Below are 16,329 nucleotides of genomic sequence, written 5' to 3'. Positions count from 1 at the left end.
TTTTATTTATATATTGTATATTGTTATAGTGAGCAATTTTTTTGTAAATAAGATTTCCTAGATAATATCCCACTTATTTTTAAAATTTATTATAGAACATATTTTTATATAATCATAAAAACACAAATACACATATACAATGAAATAAATGAAACTAACTATGAAACTATATTATATGCATAACAATCAAAAGTTAAATCTCTTCAAGTATTAATGTACTCTTAGAAACAGGTAAGAAAGTGGCTATAAAATCCAAAAGAGAAATTTAAGTTATACAAAGGCTAATAAATATGTGGAAATGATATTTTATAATAATACCAAATAAGATAAAGATTGCAAATTATAAAATTTATTTGTCATATTATGGGAAATCTTCCATTCACTAATAATTAATAGAGAAGATAATGCTACATTTTTGGAAATTTTTCAGTTATGATTCAGATGCTCCCACTTACTGTAAATGTGTAAATGTTAATAAGATTTCCATGTCTTAGAACATAGCGTTAATATTGGATTTTGCCATACACACACACATATTTATCAATGAAAATACGTGGCATATGTCAGACCTTGGTATATTTTTTCATACTGGTTCAGGAGATCATTTTTCCCCCTACAAGAATATGACTTTACTTATGAAGCAGCTAATGTTGATTTTTTTTAAAAAGCCAGTGCTATTTATGGTTTGGTGTACTCTAGGATTATAGTATTCATGTGATATTATATCAAATTTTTAAAATCATGTGATATTATATAAAATTTTTAAAATTAATACCAAACAGATTATTCTACTTTATATTTGGTACTTTGGTACTTTTAAATATTAAGTTTTTAGAGTAATTAAAAGTGTGGAATTCCTTAGAATGAATTATTTTAACTAATTTCTAATATATATTATTTGTATTTTCTTAAGATGAAATCACTGCTAGCTTCAGAAGATTTGGGCCTTTGGTAGTAGATTGGCCTCATAAAGCAGAAAGCAAGTCCTATTTTCCACCAAAAGGTAAGGGTTTTTACTGTTAATAGTTGCTAAGGAATCATTGTATATAAGAGCAAAAGAAATGCTGTCAATTACTTTGTGTTTTCTTTTAGAATTGCATATATGTATATAAATATTAATTTATAGAGTGATAACTTAGGTTGAATGAGTCAGAATGATCCTGAAAACTATTCCAGTTTTACTTTAAACCAGTCAGGCTTGATGGAGGAGACTTGACATAAGTATCATAAGACTTAATATATTTTATTATAATTTAATAATGATTTCATAATCTCAATAATGTTTGACTACTCTCTCTATAGCATCATTCTAAGTAACTTTTGTATGAACAACGTAATAAAGTATCCCTCTGAAATGAAGATCATATGAAGTGATTTATTTATATTTTATAGTATATAAAGCTACTTGAGAGGTTTAAATATTATAAGATTTACATAAATGTTCCAGATCACAGCAGAGTAATATGCAATCTGTTTGTAAAGAAGTAATTTAGATAGAGAAGAAATCATACTGATGTTACCTTGCAAATCCCATGATGATAAGCGGCGGTAGGAAGGAAGAGCTGGATGTTATTAAGTCAGTCAGAATGGCAAATTGCAGATCTTCTGAAGTGAATTAAAAAAAGGAGAAGTTGAAAGACTAAACTTTTCTTTGAACATCATAAAATCATAGTTCTAGAGACTTGTGGCTGAGTGAATTGTCAAGCCTAGAGAAAAAGACTCTAGCGGATCTGTTAAATGATCTGATTGTTGACTGTGGGAAAAGAAACATGATAGAGAATTATTGGCACACAAACACTTACCTGCGTGTTCCTAGTGAGGAATTAGATGGCCCTTCTCCACTTGTTGTCTTTGAGAATTATAGAACCTCCATTACTACTTCTTTTACAGAAATAGAATAATGTTCTGATTTTTTTATACTATAAGATCTTAGATCTTATATTATCAAACATCTTTTATAGGGATTCTGGATCCTTGATCTATGTGGGAATCTATTCAAATGTAGAGACCTCTCTTCTTGTATGCCAAGTTTTTACATGATTTTGGAGTTTACTGAACTTGGAGGTCTCCAGCCTTTGTTTGCTTATTATTGGTACCAGGAATTGAACCCATCTTAACCACTGAGCCACATCACTAGCCCCACTTAGCCCCTTTTATTTTTTATCTATTGATTTCTTTATTTTGAGACAGGGTCTGACTAAGTTACCTAGGACTTCACTAAGTTGCTAAGGCTGGCCTGAACTTGGCCCTGCCTCAGGCTCCCAAATCCTTGGGAATACAGGTGTGTGCCACCATGCCCAGCTTCAAGCCTTAAGTTTAAAGAGAAAATTGGCTCCATATAGATAATTTTTGTTAGCTTAGTTTTCAGCTATTGCTGTTATAGTTTTATCATCTTGTTCTTTTATAAAGGTTGAGTGTTCAGTAAAAATTTCTGTTTCTAATGTTCTTGCTTAAGCTGTCGTCTTCCCTCACTGGGTCTACCCCAGCTGTTCTCTGTCCACATCTCTTGCTTTCTTCCTCTCCCACCACAGTCCAGCTACAGCCAACTCTTAAAACTCAACTGATGATCCCATTACTTATTCCCCTTCTCTAAACCCTCTTGTTGTTAAGATAAAGGCAAAAATGCTTTTTACCTTGTCTGGTCTCCCTTCTTTCTATCTTCTTCTACTATTACTTCTTGTCTTCCTCCAGTCCCAGAACTGGTTCTGCTCTCTCCTGCCTCAGGGCTTCTCTGTATGTCTCCTGGCCTGAAGGTTCTTTCCATAATTCTTTGTCTGTATATTCCCTAATTACCTTTTCTATCTCAGCTTATGCATTGGTTACTTACTAGGAGAGGCCCTTCCTAGTAAATCAGCTTCCCCTTGTTGCCCTTGCTAGGAGCACTGCCTCTTTCACAACTTCACAGATATGTGATTGTTAGTGTCAGTTTCTTTCTCCCCTCTGTAAGACTGTCTTTATATGTCTTTAAACTTTGTAAATATTTGCATTAGGTTATAATTTTTATAATTTTTTTAAATATTTGTATTCTTGTATTATTAGTAATTCATGATCTGATAATTGCCCAATAATTGATACAAGTAACAAAAAAAGCTACAGGATAGAAAAATTACTTTGATCTCAAGTAGGTAGGAGAAATCTTCACTGAGAAATTTTGAATTCTAAAAGCTATTCTGTAATTTAGATAGATAAAAAGGAGTTGAACAGGGTTCTAGGCAGGAATTGAAATGTACAGTTAACCCTCTGTATCTTTACGCTCCTGTCTTTGATAAATTCAACTACGTATCAAAATTATTGAGTGAAAAAGAATATTTGCATCATCACCAAACATGTAAGAATTATTCTCCTTGTCGTTGTTATACAGCTGCTTATTTAACATTTATATCGTACTAGCTATTATAAGTAATAGCTGATTTGGAGTATATGGGAGTTATAATGTATATTTGCATGTACATTTTATATACAGGTACATTTTATATACAGGACTTGAGCATCCCTGAATCTTGATTTCTGTGGGGAATTATGGACCTAAACCCCTAAGGATGCTAAGGGCTGACTATAATTTTAGAAAGAATTTTGAAATTTTGGGGTGGAGACAGATACAAATTTTTACATGAACTACTTGCTTATATAGGAGAAATGGCATTCCAAGCCTAGAAGGATGGGTTGTAACAATTAGTAAAACACAACAGTTGTCTTCATTGCTGTTTTTGCCATTGTTATTGTTTTTTTCAGTGTTTATTTTCTTAAACTAAAGGGAAAAAATAGCACTAGCAAATCATAGGTTTTTTGATACAATTATAGTTAATTATAGCTATTGCCAAAGACTAGTATTTCCAAGCCTTGTTCTTTCAAGTATTTTCTTGTTTCTGTAATTCAGTATTCTTTCATGGCTTGGAAAACACTGATGTAGAACCATTTAGTTGATACAGCTACCTTGTAATAAAGCAGGGACTTGAGCCTATAGAAGCTGAGCCACACATACACCTTCTATTTTACAGTGACCAACAATCACATTAGCTTACTATAATAAATTTTGAAGAAATCATTATATGGTTTAAAGAAAACATACAGATATTTTAATATCTAATGGCTTGCATTAGGTTATAATTTACTTGCCATATTGCTTAATTTTTATAATACAAACATTTCTTTACAAATGGTAACAAAAAATTTTTAAGTAATATTAAAAATATGGATGTTTTTTAATTTAGTAATATTAAAATATTAATATCAAAATTATCACAAAATTAAGCAAAAATATTGAATTTCAAGTATTATTTCAGTAAATTAGTCTGATGGTTTCTTACTGTGCCTAGATTGGCTATAGTTCTCTCATCTTTTGTGTCAAAATTAAAGCCTTAAAGAAGATTAGTTTTCATTTTTTCATGCATATTTAAATTTCTTCAAGCAATTACAAAAATCCAAGAAGTGTTTTTGATCGTGCATAGTCTGGTGGCACACACCTGTAATCCAGGAACCCAGAAGGCCAAGGCAGAAGATTGCAAGTTTGAAGCCAGCCTCAGCAAAGCAACTTAGCAAGACCCTGTCTCTCTCACACACACACACACACACACACACACAAAAGGGTTGGGGATGTGGTTCAGTGGTTAGACAACCCTGGATTCAATATTCAGTATCAAAAAATAAAAAATAAAAGGAAATACTTTATTGCTACCTTTGTGACATAGAATCTATTGTTGACAATAGCTGTTTTTTTGAGTTCTGAGTACGTGACCTTGCACTTCCCATTGTATCACAGAACCAGATGTGCATAGTCTACTTGATGGCAGCTTCATATTGGGACTAGATTACAATGTTGTTCATTTATTTGGATAGACATGTTGTCAAGGCAAGACATTTTTTAGGTCAGTTGCTGTTTTCAGCTGCTGAGAATAATCTCGTAATAGAAAACTTGCCATAAAAAAATTGACACTAGCTTTTATATAACTTATATTTTGCCTTTTTTTTTTTTGAGGGGGTACTGAGGACTAAACTCAGGGTCACTATACCACTAAGCTACGCACCTTATTATTTTGAGACAAAGTCATAGAGGCTAGACTGATCTTTTCACATTCCTGCATCACCCTCTTGAATAGTTGGGTGTAGCACCCAACTGAATGCATGTTTTTTCCAAAAATATTGGCAGTTGGTTCACAGTAAAGAAGGGAAGGACTATTTCCCAATAATATAGGTATCTAAATAGGAGCTTATACCAGCTCTCAACCTAGTCTTCAAACTGCGATTTGATTTAAAAGTCCTTGACCCATCCTTAAATAACATGTTTCATTCCAACCTCTGTAGGGTAACTTTCTTAGTATCATCTGAAAGTTTTTAGGAATACTAGAATTTTCTCAGTACTTACAGAATTTCCTAGGCCTTTCCATGTGTGCTGTTGACCCAAAGTATGCTCTAGAACTCGTATTATTCTGAGGATATTTGAAGGAAACTCTAGCTTACTCTAGCTTTTAATACATTAAACAGGTTAATTCTGCCAGGTTCTTTATAAGAATGTGATATCTCTCACTATTAGACATGGGAGACCCCGGGGCAAACTTGAGTTTGAAATTACTCAGCTAACTACTTGCTCTGACATTGTCTTTGAGCAAGTAATTTAACCTCTTGTTAAGTCCTTTTTTTTCTATAAATGGGGACAATAATTAATAGACTTGTGAGAATCAAATGAAATAATTTAGGTAAAGTTCTTAGTACATACAATACCTGATGGTAAGTGCTCTACAGAAAGCTGCTAATTGTTTAACTATCTGTGTTTGTATATATTATAAAAGATATTGTGTTCTTTTAGAAGACATAATGACTCAAGTCCTATTTGATAAGGCTTCCCCCACCAAAAAAGAAAAAAAATCATATATTTCCTAAACAGTACTGAAATTTGAGGTGAAGTCTCTTACTTGACACATTGCCTCATTTCTAATGGTTATTCCAGGCTATGCATTCCTTCTCTTTCAAGAAGAGAGCTCAGTTCAAGCACTAATTGATGCTTGTATTGAAGAAGATGGAAAGCTCTATTTGTGTGTTTCCAGCCCTACTATCAAGGACAAACCAGTAAGTAAATACCATATGAACTGCATGCTACAAATTTTTCTAAAATTCTTTTGAAATGTTTGTTTAAAAACAAACATCCCAGCAGCTTGGGAAGCTGAGGCAGGAGGATTGCAAGTTCAAAGTCAGCCTCAACCAATTTAGCAAGGCCCTAGTAACTCAGTAAGACCCTGTCTCTAAATAAAATATAAAAATATATTTTTAAAAAGCGGGGACAAGGGGTGGGATGGGGATGTGGCTCAGTGATCAAGAGCCCCTGGGTTCACTCCCCAGAACAAAAAAAAAGAAAAAGAAAAAACTACCATGTTAAAATTTCAGTTTTTAAAACATTCAGGAGAGTTATAGTATCTAGATAGAAAATTATACTCATAATTTGTCTCTGAATCCAATTATAAAATTTGTAAACAATGAAAGGAGTAAGGCTCAAATGTAATTTTTTTATAGGTTCAAATTCGTCCTTGGAATTTAAGTGATAGTGATTTTGTTATGGACGGTTCTCAACCTTTGGATCCCCGAAAAACAATTTTTGTTGGAGGTGTTCCTAGGCCGTTAAGGGCTGGTAAGTCAAATCTTAACAAATTTTGCTTTTTAAAACATCATTTAAATGTGTGTTAGTGAATTCAGTAAACATTGGCAGTTATTATGGACCTGACATCATTTGGCAGGGCAGGGGCAGATTCTTAATTATACCAGTAATAGCTCTAAAGAATTTTGAAAACCTTTGTTGAAATTTCGAAGGAATTGGATAATTGGATACTCATCTATCAATGTCAATAGCTAACATCAAGCAAACTCTGAGAAGAACCCACTTGACTACTTCAGACTCCTAAGTACAACTCTCTAAGATATACTGCATATGTTATGTAGGTTGATTTTGATATCTGAATAAATATGGAATATTTTTTAGTTTTTCCTATATTTTATCCATTTACTAAATTATCATTTTAGATGAGTGATAAACTTCTGTTTATCATAGCCAAAACCAGAAGTCTCCTGAAAAATGTCATATAGGATAGAATTGGAGATGCAAGTGCCCACCGTGTCAGCAAGTTACGTGATACCACACATCCTCTGAATTCCATCATTCTTCCAGTCTGGGACATGTGTGTTAAAGAACTGTTGACACACACTTAAACATGATGACTTCTATAATGAAAGACTGTGGAGAGTAGATGAGCATATAGCAAGGAAATGTGATGTGAACTGATATTTTAAAGATACTTGTATTTGAGCTCTGATATAAAGGTGAACAGAAAGAATAGGAGTGGGGCAATAGGAGTGCTGTGAGGGGTGCAGTTTAGAAAAAATAAATAGCATGTTTAGAAGTCTTCAGTACAGGGAGGCTGGGTGCAATGGAGGAACTGGAGGAAGCCCAGAATGGCTGATTGAGGATGCAAGGAGTGAGGCGAGAGACACAAAAAGACACTGAAAAGTTAATGCCAGTTATATCATACAAGTCTTTAATAGGCTGATTTGATATTTATCCTCAGAGCAAGGGGAGACCATTTGAGTTTTTAAGCAGAGGGAGGACATATCATACTTGCATTTGAGCTAATGTTGCAAATAAATATGGGTAGGCCAAGTTAGGAGTCCAAGAGACAGTGGTGGCTAGGATGAGTAGTCACAGTGGACAAAGAGTTAGGCAAACAGATATCACAAATACTCATGAAGTAAATGCAAAAGTTGAATCTTAGCTTTCAATTTTGAGCCAATATTGGATTGTGGTTTCTTCCACTGAGGTATGAGTAACACAGGAGAAAGGAGCAAGTTGGAAGGGAAGACTGTGAGCTTGGTTTTGAACACAAGTTCACAGCACCATTCAGAGGTTGTAAATAGAAATTTCAGTTAAACCATATGATATCTGGTATAGTTTTTTTAACAATCATTCTTCTTACTGTTTTGGAAGTAACTAAGGGGGGGTGGTCAGAATCAGAGAGATAAGACTGTTATAAAGCAGGTGAAAATGATGATAACTTGAAACAGGATGTTAGAAATGAAAGTGAGGAGATTAGATCCCAGGTATATTTTGAAAATCAACTTCATGTGTGTAGTGGAGGAAAAGAAAACATGGTAGCCAAGGATCTTTACTTGGCAATGTTATCCTTTTTTTGCTTATGAACTGGGTCAGCAAAAACTCACTGGAATGTGTTTAGTGAGATGGAGGAAGATCAATTTTACATGTATTCCATTTTTAAATCAGTAGATATTGATATTTAACAGATACTGCAATATCTATAGCATATCTGCAATATGAGTTGTCCAGTAGACAGTTGTATTTATTAATCTGGAGTCCACAGGAGAGGTTCTTACTAAAGATAAAAATTCAGGAGCTTGAAATCTCCTAATGGTATTTAAAGTCATAATTCAGGAGTCACCAAAGCCAGGAGTATAGATAGAGGATTTAAACTTAAGGCATTCTGACATTGAAAAGTCAAAAGAGTTGAGTAGGAACTACCAAAGAAGAGAAAATTATCAGTGAAGTGCAAATTAGTAGAACAACATATCTTGGAAGCCAGATGGAGGAAATATTTCAAGAAGACGGAAAAAATTAATCATGGTCAGTGCTGCTTATAGGTAGATGGACCATTGGACTTGTTACTAGGGAAAGTTGACCTTGACATGAGCAATTAAAGCAGAGTCATGGAATGATTGCAGTCTGATTATTAAAGGTTGAACTGAAAATAGGAAGGCAGGGATTCAGAAGTACCTTAAAAATTTTTAAAGAGTTTGTCTGTAAAAGGAGAACACAAAAATGAAGTAGTACCAGAGAAGGAGAAATATGGTTGTGAGCATCTTTTAAAAGAGATTTCGAAAACAATCCAAAACAAAAATGTATTGGAAATGACCAGTATGAGAGAAAAACTGATGGTAAGGATGAGGGAGGGGAGGGAGAATTGCCAAAGCATATCCTTCCACTGTGAGGGCAGATGGGACCTAGTATATAGGTGACAGGATCAGATTGAGAAAAGAAAGCATGAGACTATTTACACTAGAAAAGAAGATAGCATATAGTATATGTAGGGTTAGTGTGGTAAAATGTGGTGGTGAGTCTAACTTTATATTTTAAAAACTAAAGAAAAAAGGCTTCTTAATTCCAGGCCCTCCTTTAGCAACTGAGTTTTGTTAATGTTCTATTGTCTTCCACTGACTTTTTTTAAAAGTACTTAAAAATTCTTATTATTTGCTTTGTTTTCTCATATTTAATACGAACATCTTTCTTTTTTGAAGTGGAACTTGCTATGATCATGGACCGGCTATATGGTGGAGTTTGTTACGCAGGAATTGACACAGATCCAGAGCTAAAATACCCAAAAGGTGCTGGTCGGGTTGCTTTTTCCAATCAGCAGAGCTATATTGCTGCCATTAGTGCTCGATTTGTTCAGCTTCAGCATGGTGATATTGATAAACGCGTAAGTTGCATACTGGGAAGTCATTTATGTCCCATAAGAAGTTGCTGATCCAAAGCTTGTTACTCTAAAGAGTTAATAATATATTCAAACACTTTTTATACTCCTTTATCTCTTAGAGTTATATCAAAGTATCCTTGAAATGCACAATTCTTATACTTTAAAGTAAGTATACTGTAAAAATCATGAATATAGATCATTTTAAAGCTATGTTTACCATTTTATCAGCCAGTGGGTGGCAGCTATCTTTCCAACCACGGAAAGATATTGGCTGCCTGGGATTGATTCCTGTTTCCACCATTTGCTTTGTAATCCTGGGCAAATTAATCTAATCCATGCCTACTAATAAAATGGAAAACAGTACTAGTGTTTGTCTTAGTTAATTTAAGAACTAAATGAATTCACATATTCGTATAAGCACTTAGAATAGGACTTAGTGCAGAGTGAGTACTATTTCAATGTGGGTTTTGTTGTTCTTGTTTTGTGTCCCAGGGTGCTTAACCACTTAGCCACATCGCTAGACCTTTTTCTATTTTGAGACAGGGTCTCAGTAAGTTGCTGAGGCTGGCTTTGAATTTTCAATCTTCCATGCCTTATCCTCCCATACTGCTAGGATTATAGGCATGAACCACCACACCCAGCTAAATGTTAATTCTTAATAATAAAATTTTAAATTAAAATACATTGTGTAATTTCTCTAAATTGATTGATCTAAAATTTAAAACATTAGCAATTTGGTAGCATTACTTACACCGTCACCAAGTTCTGTGAATTATAATTAAAACCTGTCCTATTAAATAATTCTAAGCACTGATTACCATCTAAAATGGGGCAAAGAAGTGAACATAACTCATTCATTTATAGATCCATATCATAAAAATCTAGGAAGAGTTCTTTTACATAGCTAACCAATTTTCTAAAATAACCATGTTTACATTTACAGTACACCTGAAATATACTAACAATATGGGGTAGAGGAATTTTTTAAAATCCAAATTGGTAGCTATAACTTGAGTGAGCACTTTATTTTTCCAGTGTAACAGTGTCATGAAGCCTTTTCTGAGGCTGCTTTGCACATTGAAAGATATTTTGAGGACAGGGAAATTAGATGACTCAATTCAAATTGACTAGACTATGGATTGCAGAAGTAGCCATCAATATAATTATGAGATCATCCTATTTACAAAAGAAGTACAGCAAAGGTTTGGTCAATAAATGCAGAATGGCTTTTTTTGTTTGCATTGCCACATAAAATATTACCAAAAGAAAAAATAAGAGGAGGGCTATGCTTTTATTCAAACATACATATATAAACTTTTTGAACTGATTTGAACCTTAGATTTCTCTAGTCATGTAGTCCTCAACCTCAGCTACACATTAATCACTTGAGAACTTAAAAAAATCTTGAGTTCTGGGTCCTACCCTCAGGCTTCTGCTGTCCTTGGTCTGGGATACACCAGGGCAGCAGGAGTTTATAAAGCTCCCCCTGGTGACATTAATGTACAGCCATTGTGAAGACCACAGATCTAGTCTTATCCCCTACTTTTAGAAAGAGGTGATGGATCACTGAAGAAGATATTTACATGTGTATAATTGTTCAATATGTGCAAGCAGAAGGAAAAGATGGTTGCTGTGTCATACCTCACACCTCTTTGTTCCAAAATGGTAGGAAGGACCAGTTATTTGGAGCAGAGTATTGATTCCTAAACAGCAACTCAGATGCAGAGCAGATGAATTAAAAACATGGGCCTTCTTAAAGTATTGAAATAACCGAGAGAAAAGTTTATTTTCTAAGCTGTATGCTACAAAGGTATATTTCGAATCTTATTTGAAAGAATTTGATTCGTCACTATTTTAGAAGTAACCAGTATTTTTTATACATGGAAATATGATGCCATTAACCTTGATACCATCATCTCTTCAATGTAAATATAATTATTAAATCATAAAATAGCTTGAATGACTGTATAAACTGAAATGTATACTATCCCAAAGATTCATTGCTTACTTATTTTGAAGGAATTAAAATTATGTATTCACCTTAACCTTTTAGCCTCATGTACATTTTGAGGCTTAGTTCTTATCTCTCTGATAGCTGGGAAGCACAGTCACAACAGAGCTGTGTTTAATTGTATGTTTTGCCTGTTTTCATTACTAATACAATTAATTCACTAATTTCTGGTAGATACTGGATTGAATTGTGTTATATTTCAAGTTGTATAATTATTAATTGTTCATTATTTCACTAGTTATGAGTCCAGGGTGACAGAATATTACTTTGTAGGTTCTCTGAAGTGAAAAAAGGAAAAGGCAGAAAATAAAACTAGGTCAAACATTGATGAAACTCCCTTTCACACATTTCTTTTTGAATTCTGTGATTTTGGTATAAGTAGATTAGCTTCATTAAATAATATCTAGAAAATTTAAATCATTCCATTTTAGTCAATCAACAGTTTACATTCAGTAGCTCTTGAGCATATTTGGGGGAATATTATAAAAGGGAAGTAAACAGCACAGACCCTGGTTTCAGTGTGCTTGAAATTGTTAAGAAAAATGTCAATCACAAGAAAGTAACCCAGAAAGCATGTAAATGTACCACATTTATTTCTATGATGTTTTCAGAGTTTCTGCTTCATGCCATACATTCTGCTAGATATTAAGAACTGAATGTTGAGCCCATGGTTGCCATCCCTATGCTCATGGGATTTATAAACTAATGAGAGGAAGTTGTAACTCTCACATTACCTGCATTTATTCATTTATCACAGTAATGCACTTTGTTAATTTTATTTGTAATGAATATGATGAATCAAAAACAGTAGCATGGCAGAGGTCAGAGAGAATTCATAAAGGAAAAAGTTGGTAAAATTTGGGCATAAAAATTTTGTTGTAAAAATTGTAGATCAATAGGAAAATGGTAAAAATTCTTAACTTGCAAAAATAACTTATAAGTCAATTTTTAAAAAAGATATAAACAGCCGGGCGCAGTGGTGCACACCTGTAATCCCAGCAGCTCAGGAGGCCTCTGCAATGGCGAGGTGCTAAGCAACTCTGTGAGACCCTGTCTCTAAATAAAATGTATACTGGGGATGTGGCTCAGTGGTGGAGTGCCTCTGAGTTCAATCCCCAGTACCCTCCCCACCAAAAAAAAAAGATATAAACAGGCAATTCAGAAAAATAGAATGTCTAGCCTACATTAAATATGCTTATACTGATCCTAATCAGTGAAATAATAAATATAAGTAATGGTGTAATTCCATTACCTTCCTATCAAATATTTGGGGTAGAAATCTCCTTTTCATCAGCTTTTATGTGTTTCCAATTTGTATTTTAAAGGATACTTTCATAAATAGTTATGAATTCAATAGAATTTGTTGGGTTATTTTTTTACCATAGCAAATTCTACAATATCTCAAACTTTGCCCTTCAAAACACTCAGTTTTCTGTCCTCTCCTAAGGAATAGCTAAGAACTTTTGGCTCTTTGGCACTGTTCAGTCAGACAAGATAATAAACTTCCATTTATAAAACTCTTCTGAACAGGAAGCAAGGGTATAGCAGCAAATTATAGTTAACACTGATTTAAATAGTGTTTGCCATGTGCCCAAGCCCTGCCATGCTTTTTCTTGTATAATTAAATCCTCACAACTCAGAGCCAGATAGTATTATTTTCACTTTACAATGTGGAAACTGAGGTTGAGAGATCTTATCCTTCAGCCTGACTGCCATCTTTACATCCTCTGCTGAGTCAGAGCTTCACAGTGAGCCTTTTGATTTATACCTTATAAATCCACAGAAATCTAGACATGCTCTTAACAAGTGAGGCATGGTTCTGGTTTGTCTGTACCAATTAGTCACAAGAAAGGTGTAGCTCTCACCTGCAGTAGAGAAGCTCTGCTTTAACCAGTGTCAAGAGTGTTGCCATCTTTTTGGTATAAGAATAAGGGAAAAGACGAGTGGAAACCATTTGTCTTCCATGACTGCTTGATAGCCTGTCTGCTTTTCACTCACAGTCACCCCCAACTCTCAAAATATCAATACAAGGTGTTTCAGAGAAGGTGTTTCAGAGATATTAGTTCAAGAAAAGAGAAGATGGAATGTCTTGCAAATCAATTAGATTTTTAAGGTTTTTAGAAAGTATTTCATTTTGGGAAAATACAGTAAACACCATTTATAGTCTTCTGAAGAAAACACAATAAAATAAAATAGCAGAATTAACTGCTTGTCACTTAACCACACAGCCAATTATAAACAAAATATAATTAGTATAAGAACAGATGTCTTTTTTTTAACCTACTATATAGGTTAAAAACTAATTCCTTGTGAAACTTTCTACATTCTCAACTTTTCATGCTAGTCCTTTTCTCTAGAACACTGTATAAACATTTTAAGTCATCAATAAATTTGATTCCTGAACCCAACCTTAATGAGACACTTTCTACCTTCTCTTTCTCTAGGTGGAGGTGAAGCCATATGTGCTAGATGACCAGATGTGCGATGAATGCCAGGGTGCACGCTGTGGTGGAAAATTTGCTCCCTTTTTTTGTGCCAATGTCACTTGCCTGCAGTATTACTGTGAGTTTTGTTGGGCAAATATCCATTCTCGTGCAGGACGTGAGTTCCATAAGCCATTGGTGAAGGAAGGTGCTGATCGTCCACGACAGATTCACTTCCGCTGGAACTAAGAATAGCAAACTGGCCTCTGTTTCAACAAGGAAAGAAAGGGTGCATGTGGCTTACTGTGTCTGAAGATACTGACATGCAGAAGAAATAAGTGCATTCTTCTGCTTTTCACCCCAGCTATCAATACATGCATCTTTATCAGCAGCCAAAACACTACAAGCCTCTTGTTTTTCACCAAAACCCTACATCTCAGGCTTACTAATTTTTGTGATATTTTCATGTTAAAATAAAATGTTTTTTTGTATTTTCTCCAAGTTATTTTTATATGTAAAGTTAAAATTAGATATGAGAATGTTTTGCGTAGGGGCAACACAGTCTGCTGCTATATAGTGGGTGAAGCGTGCACTTATTTCTAAACATGGGTTTTTAACTTCAAGATCTGCCCCAGTAACTTTACCAAAGGTAGCAAAATAATAGTGAAGATGGAATATGTCTGCTACAAATGCTTATTTTTATTGTTGCTATTTTCAGTGTATACATAAACTAAAAATTAGGGTTGATTTTTTTGCTCTCCATTTTGACTTGCAAGAAATAATACCTCAAGATAATCTGATTTATTAGCTATTTTTAAACATTTTTAATCACAAGCTGTATTAGCTTTGCTGCTATATAGGTGTTATGTGTAAATGCCACCTATTAATACGGGATTGAAAGCGTTAGAGACACACTGCATTGCAGATAAAATGCAGGCAGCACAATGTGGCCTAGACTGCCATAGTTTTAGAATGTGAAAAAAAAAAAATGCATGTTTACTTACCTGTATACACCATATGCATGCACTAGAATTATTAACTAACAAGAGGTGAGGTATTGCAAATGCTCAAAAAAGCTCTCTTGAATCTAGGTAGCATGAACAAATTATAAAATTTGTTTAAAAAAAGCGAACTTGCATGCATTATTGTGACTTCAAGTTAAAAATGTCCTACATGTGTACAATATGCAAATTAGTTTTAGATTAGAGAGTGCAGCCATTTTGTGATCTGGTCAGTAGTGGAATTCGATTTTATGCAGACTGGATGTAATATTTGTAATCCCTGTGCAATTTTGTGATGTGCGGTTCTAATTCATGTGCAGTGATATAGTATAGATAAAAGATTGAATAAAAGAAAAATACAAGAATTTTAAAGAAAGTTGATTTTAGCCCCTTTGAGAGTTCATGGTTAAGACATCCTTTATAAACCAAAGATGGCCAGCACACTGCTAACCAGTCACCAAATGTAAGACCCATAAGAAACCCATATTTAAACAAATTTTATAGAAGAATGCAGAACTTTAGTAAATCTAAGTAAAGTCAAAATGGAGATGGGGAAATATCAGATGGCTAGTTGCATAAAATTAAATTTTACCTTTAAGATAATGGTGAAATCTGGCTTAAACTTGCTTACATGTTTGATCTATGTATATTGGGGTCTTCTGTCTAAACTGGGGTCACTGTTGCATGGAACATTGTTGTTCTTAATGGTTAAGAATTGCTTTTTAAAAAATTTTGATGAAGGAATTTTGGTAATGACTTTGCTTGCAGTTTTTTTTTTTCTTTTTTCTTTTTTGAGAAAGTAGCATGGAAACATGCAATAGTTAATGAGTTTCTCTTGGTACTGAACACTATTAGAATATCATTAGTGGTATTTTTTCTCTTTAGAGCATTTTTAATGCAACTAGCCCCTATATTTTAATGTAAGAGTTACTCTGCAATCTAAGCAAAGCACCCAACAACGGTAAATGTTTTTTTAAAAAAAAAAAAATGCAGAACTAAGATTTTTGACTCTAAAGAGAGAAAATTACAAGGGTGTTGCCATTATAGCAAACCCTTGGGACAATCCTTCCTGTGAGCAAAGTGTTGATCTTAATATTGGTTGTCTACGGTGTGCTTTTTTGTACTGTAAAAATATGTGGTTCATGTCTAACTCTGCTGTTTTATTGTGGTTGTGGTTCAAGTTTTTAATGTTTAAAGTTGATGCTGTTTTCAGAAGAGCTTTTTACTAATTTATTTGTCAATGTTCCCTATTTGTTACTTAACCATGATCCTCCAGATTTTTTGGAGTATTCTTTTCTAACCTTAACCCTGCCAAACCTCGATCCATTTTGACATTTGTTACGCACTATTTTTATATCTCTGAGAGAGATTTTTCCAGCAGTCAGCTATTTTATGGCACACTTTTTTTGACTGATGACATCTCCTTT

The 16,329-nt window shown here is 33.9% G+C and overlaps 1 protein-coding gene across 4 annotated transcripts in view; it reads left to right on the top strand.

Moving 5' to 3' along the window:
• Cpeb2 (cytoplasmic polyadenylation element binding protein 2) overlaps window positions 1-16,329 on the top strand; it is a 69,309-nt gene that overhangs the window by 51,372 nt on the left and 1,608 nt on the right. For all 4 annotated transcript variants that reach the window (XM_046423657.1, XM_046423654.1, XM_046423652.1 and 1 more), the window contains 5 exons: window positions 914-1,003; window positions 5,945-6,063; window positions 6,505-6,619; window positions 9,289-9,470; window positions 13,923-16,329. The exon at window positions 13,923-16,329 is cut by the window's right edge and continues 1,608 nt beyond it. In XM_046423657.1, coding sequence (XP_046279613.1) covers window positions 914-1,003; window positions 5,945-6,063; window positions 6,505-6,619; window positions 9,289-9,470; window positions 13,923-14,150 — 734 coding nt within the window. In that variant the 3' untranslated portion in view covers window positions 14,151-16,329. The remainder of the gene's footprint in view (window positions 1-913; window positions 1,004-5,944; window positions 6,064-6,504; window positions 6,620-9,288; window positions 9,471-13,922) is intronic.

This window comes from Marmota monax, unplaced genomic scaffold, assembly GCF_021218885.2.
Source record: "Marmota monax isolate L192 unplaced genomic scaffold, Marmota_monax_Labrador192_F-V1.1 WCK01_AAM20220418_F8-fsc00009, whole genome shotgun sequence".
In the NCBI taxonomy this organism is placed as follows: Eukaryota; Metazoa; Chordata; class Mammalia; order Rodentia; family Sciuridae; genus Marmota; species Marmota monax.
The sequence above is the reverse complement of the archived record's forward strand: the minus strand, read 5'-3'. Positions and strand labels throughout refer to the sequence as shown.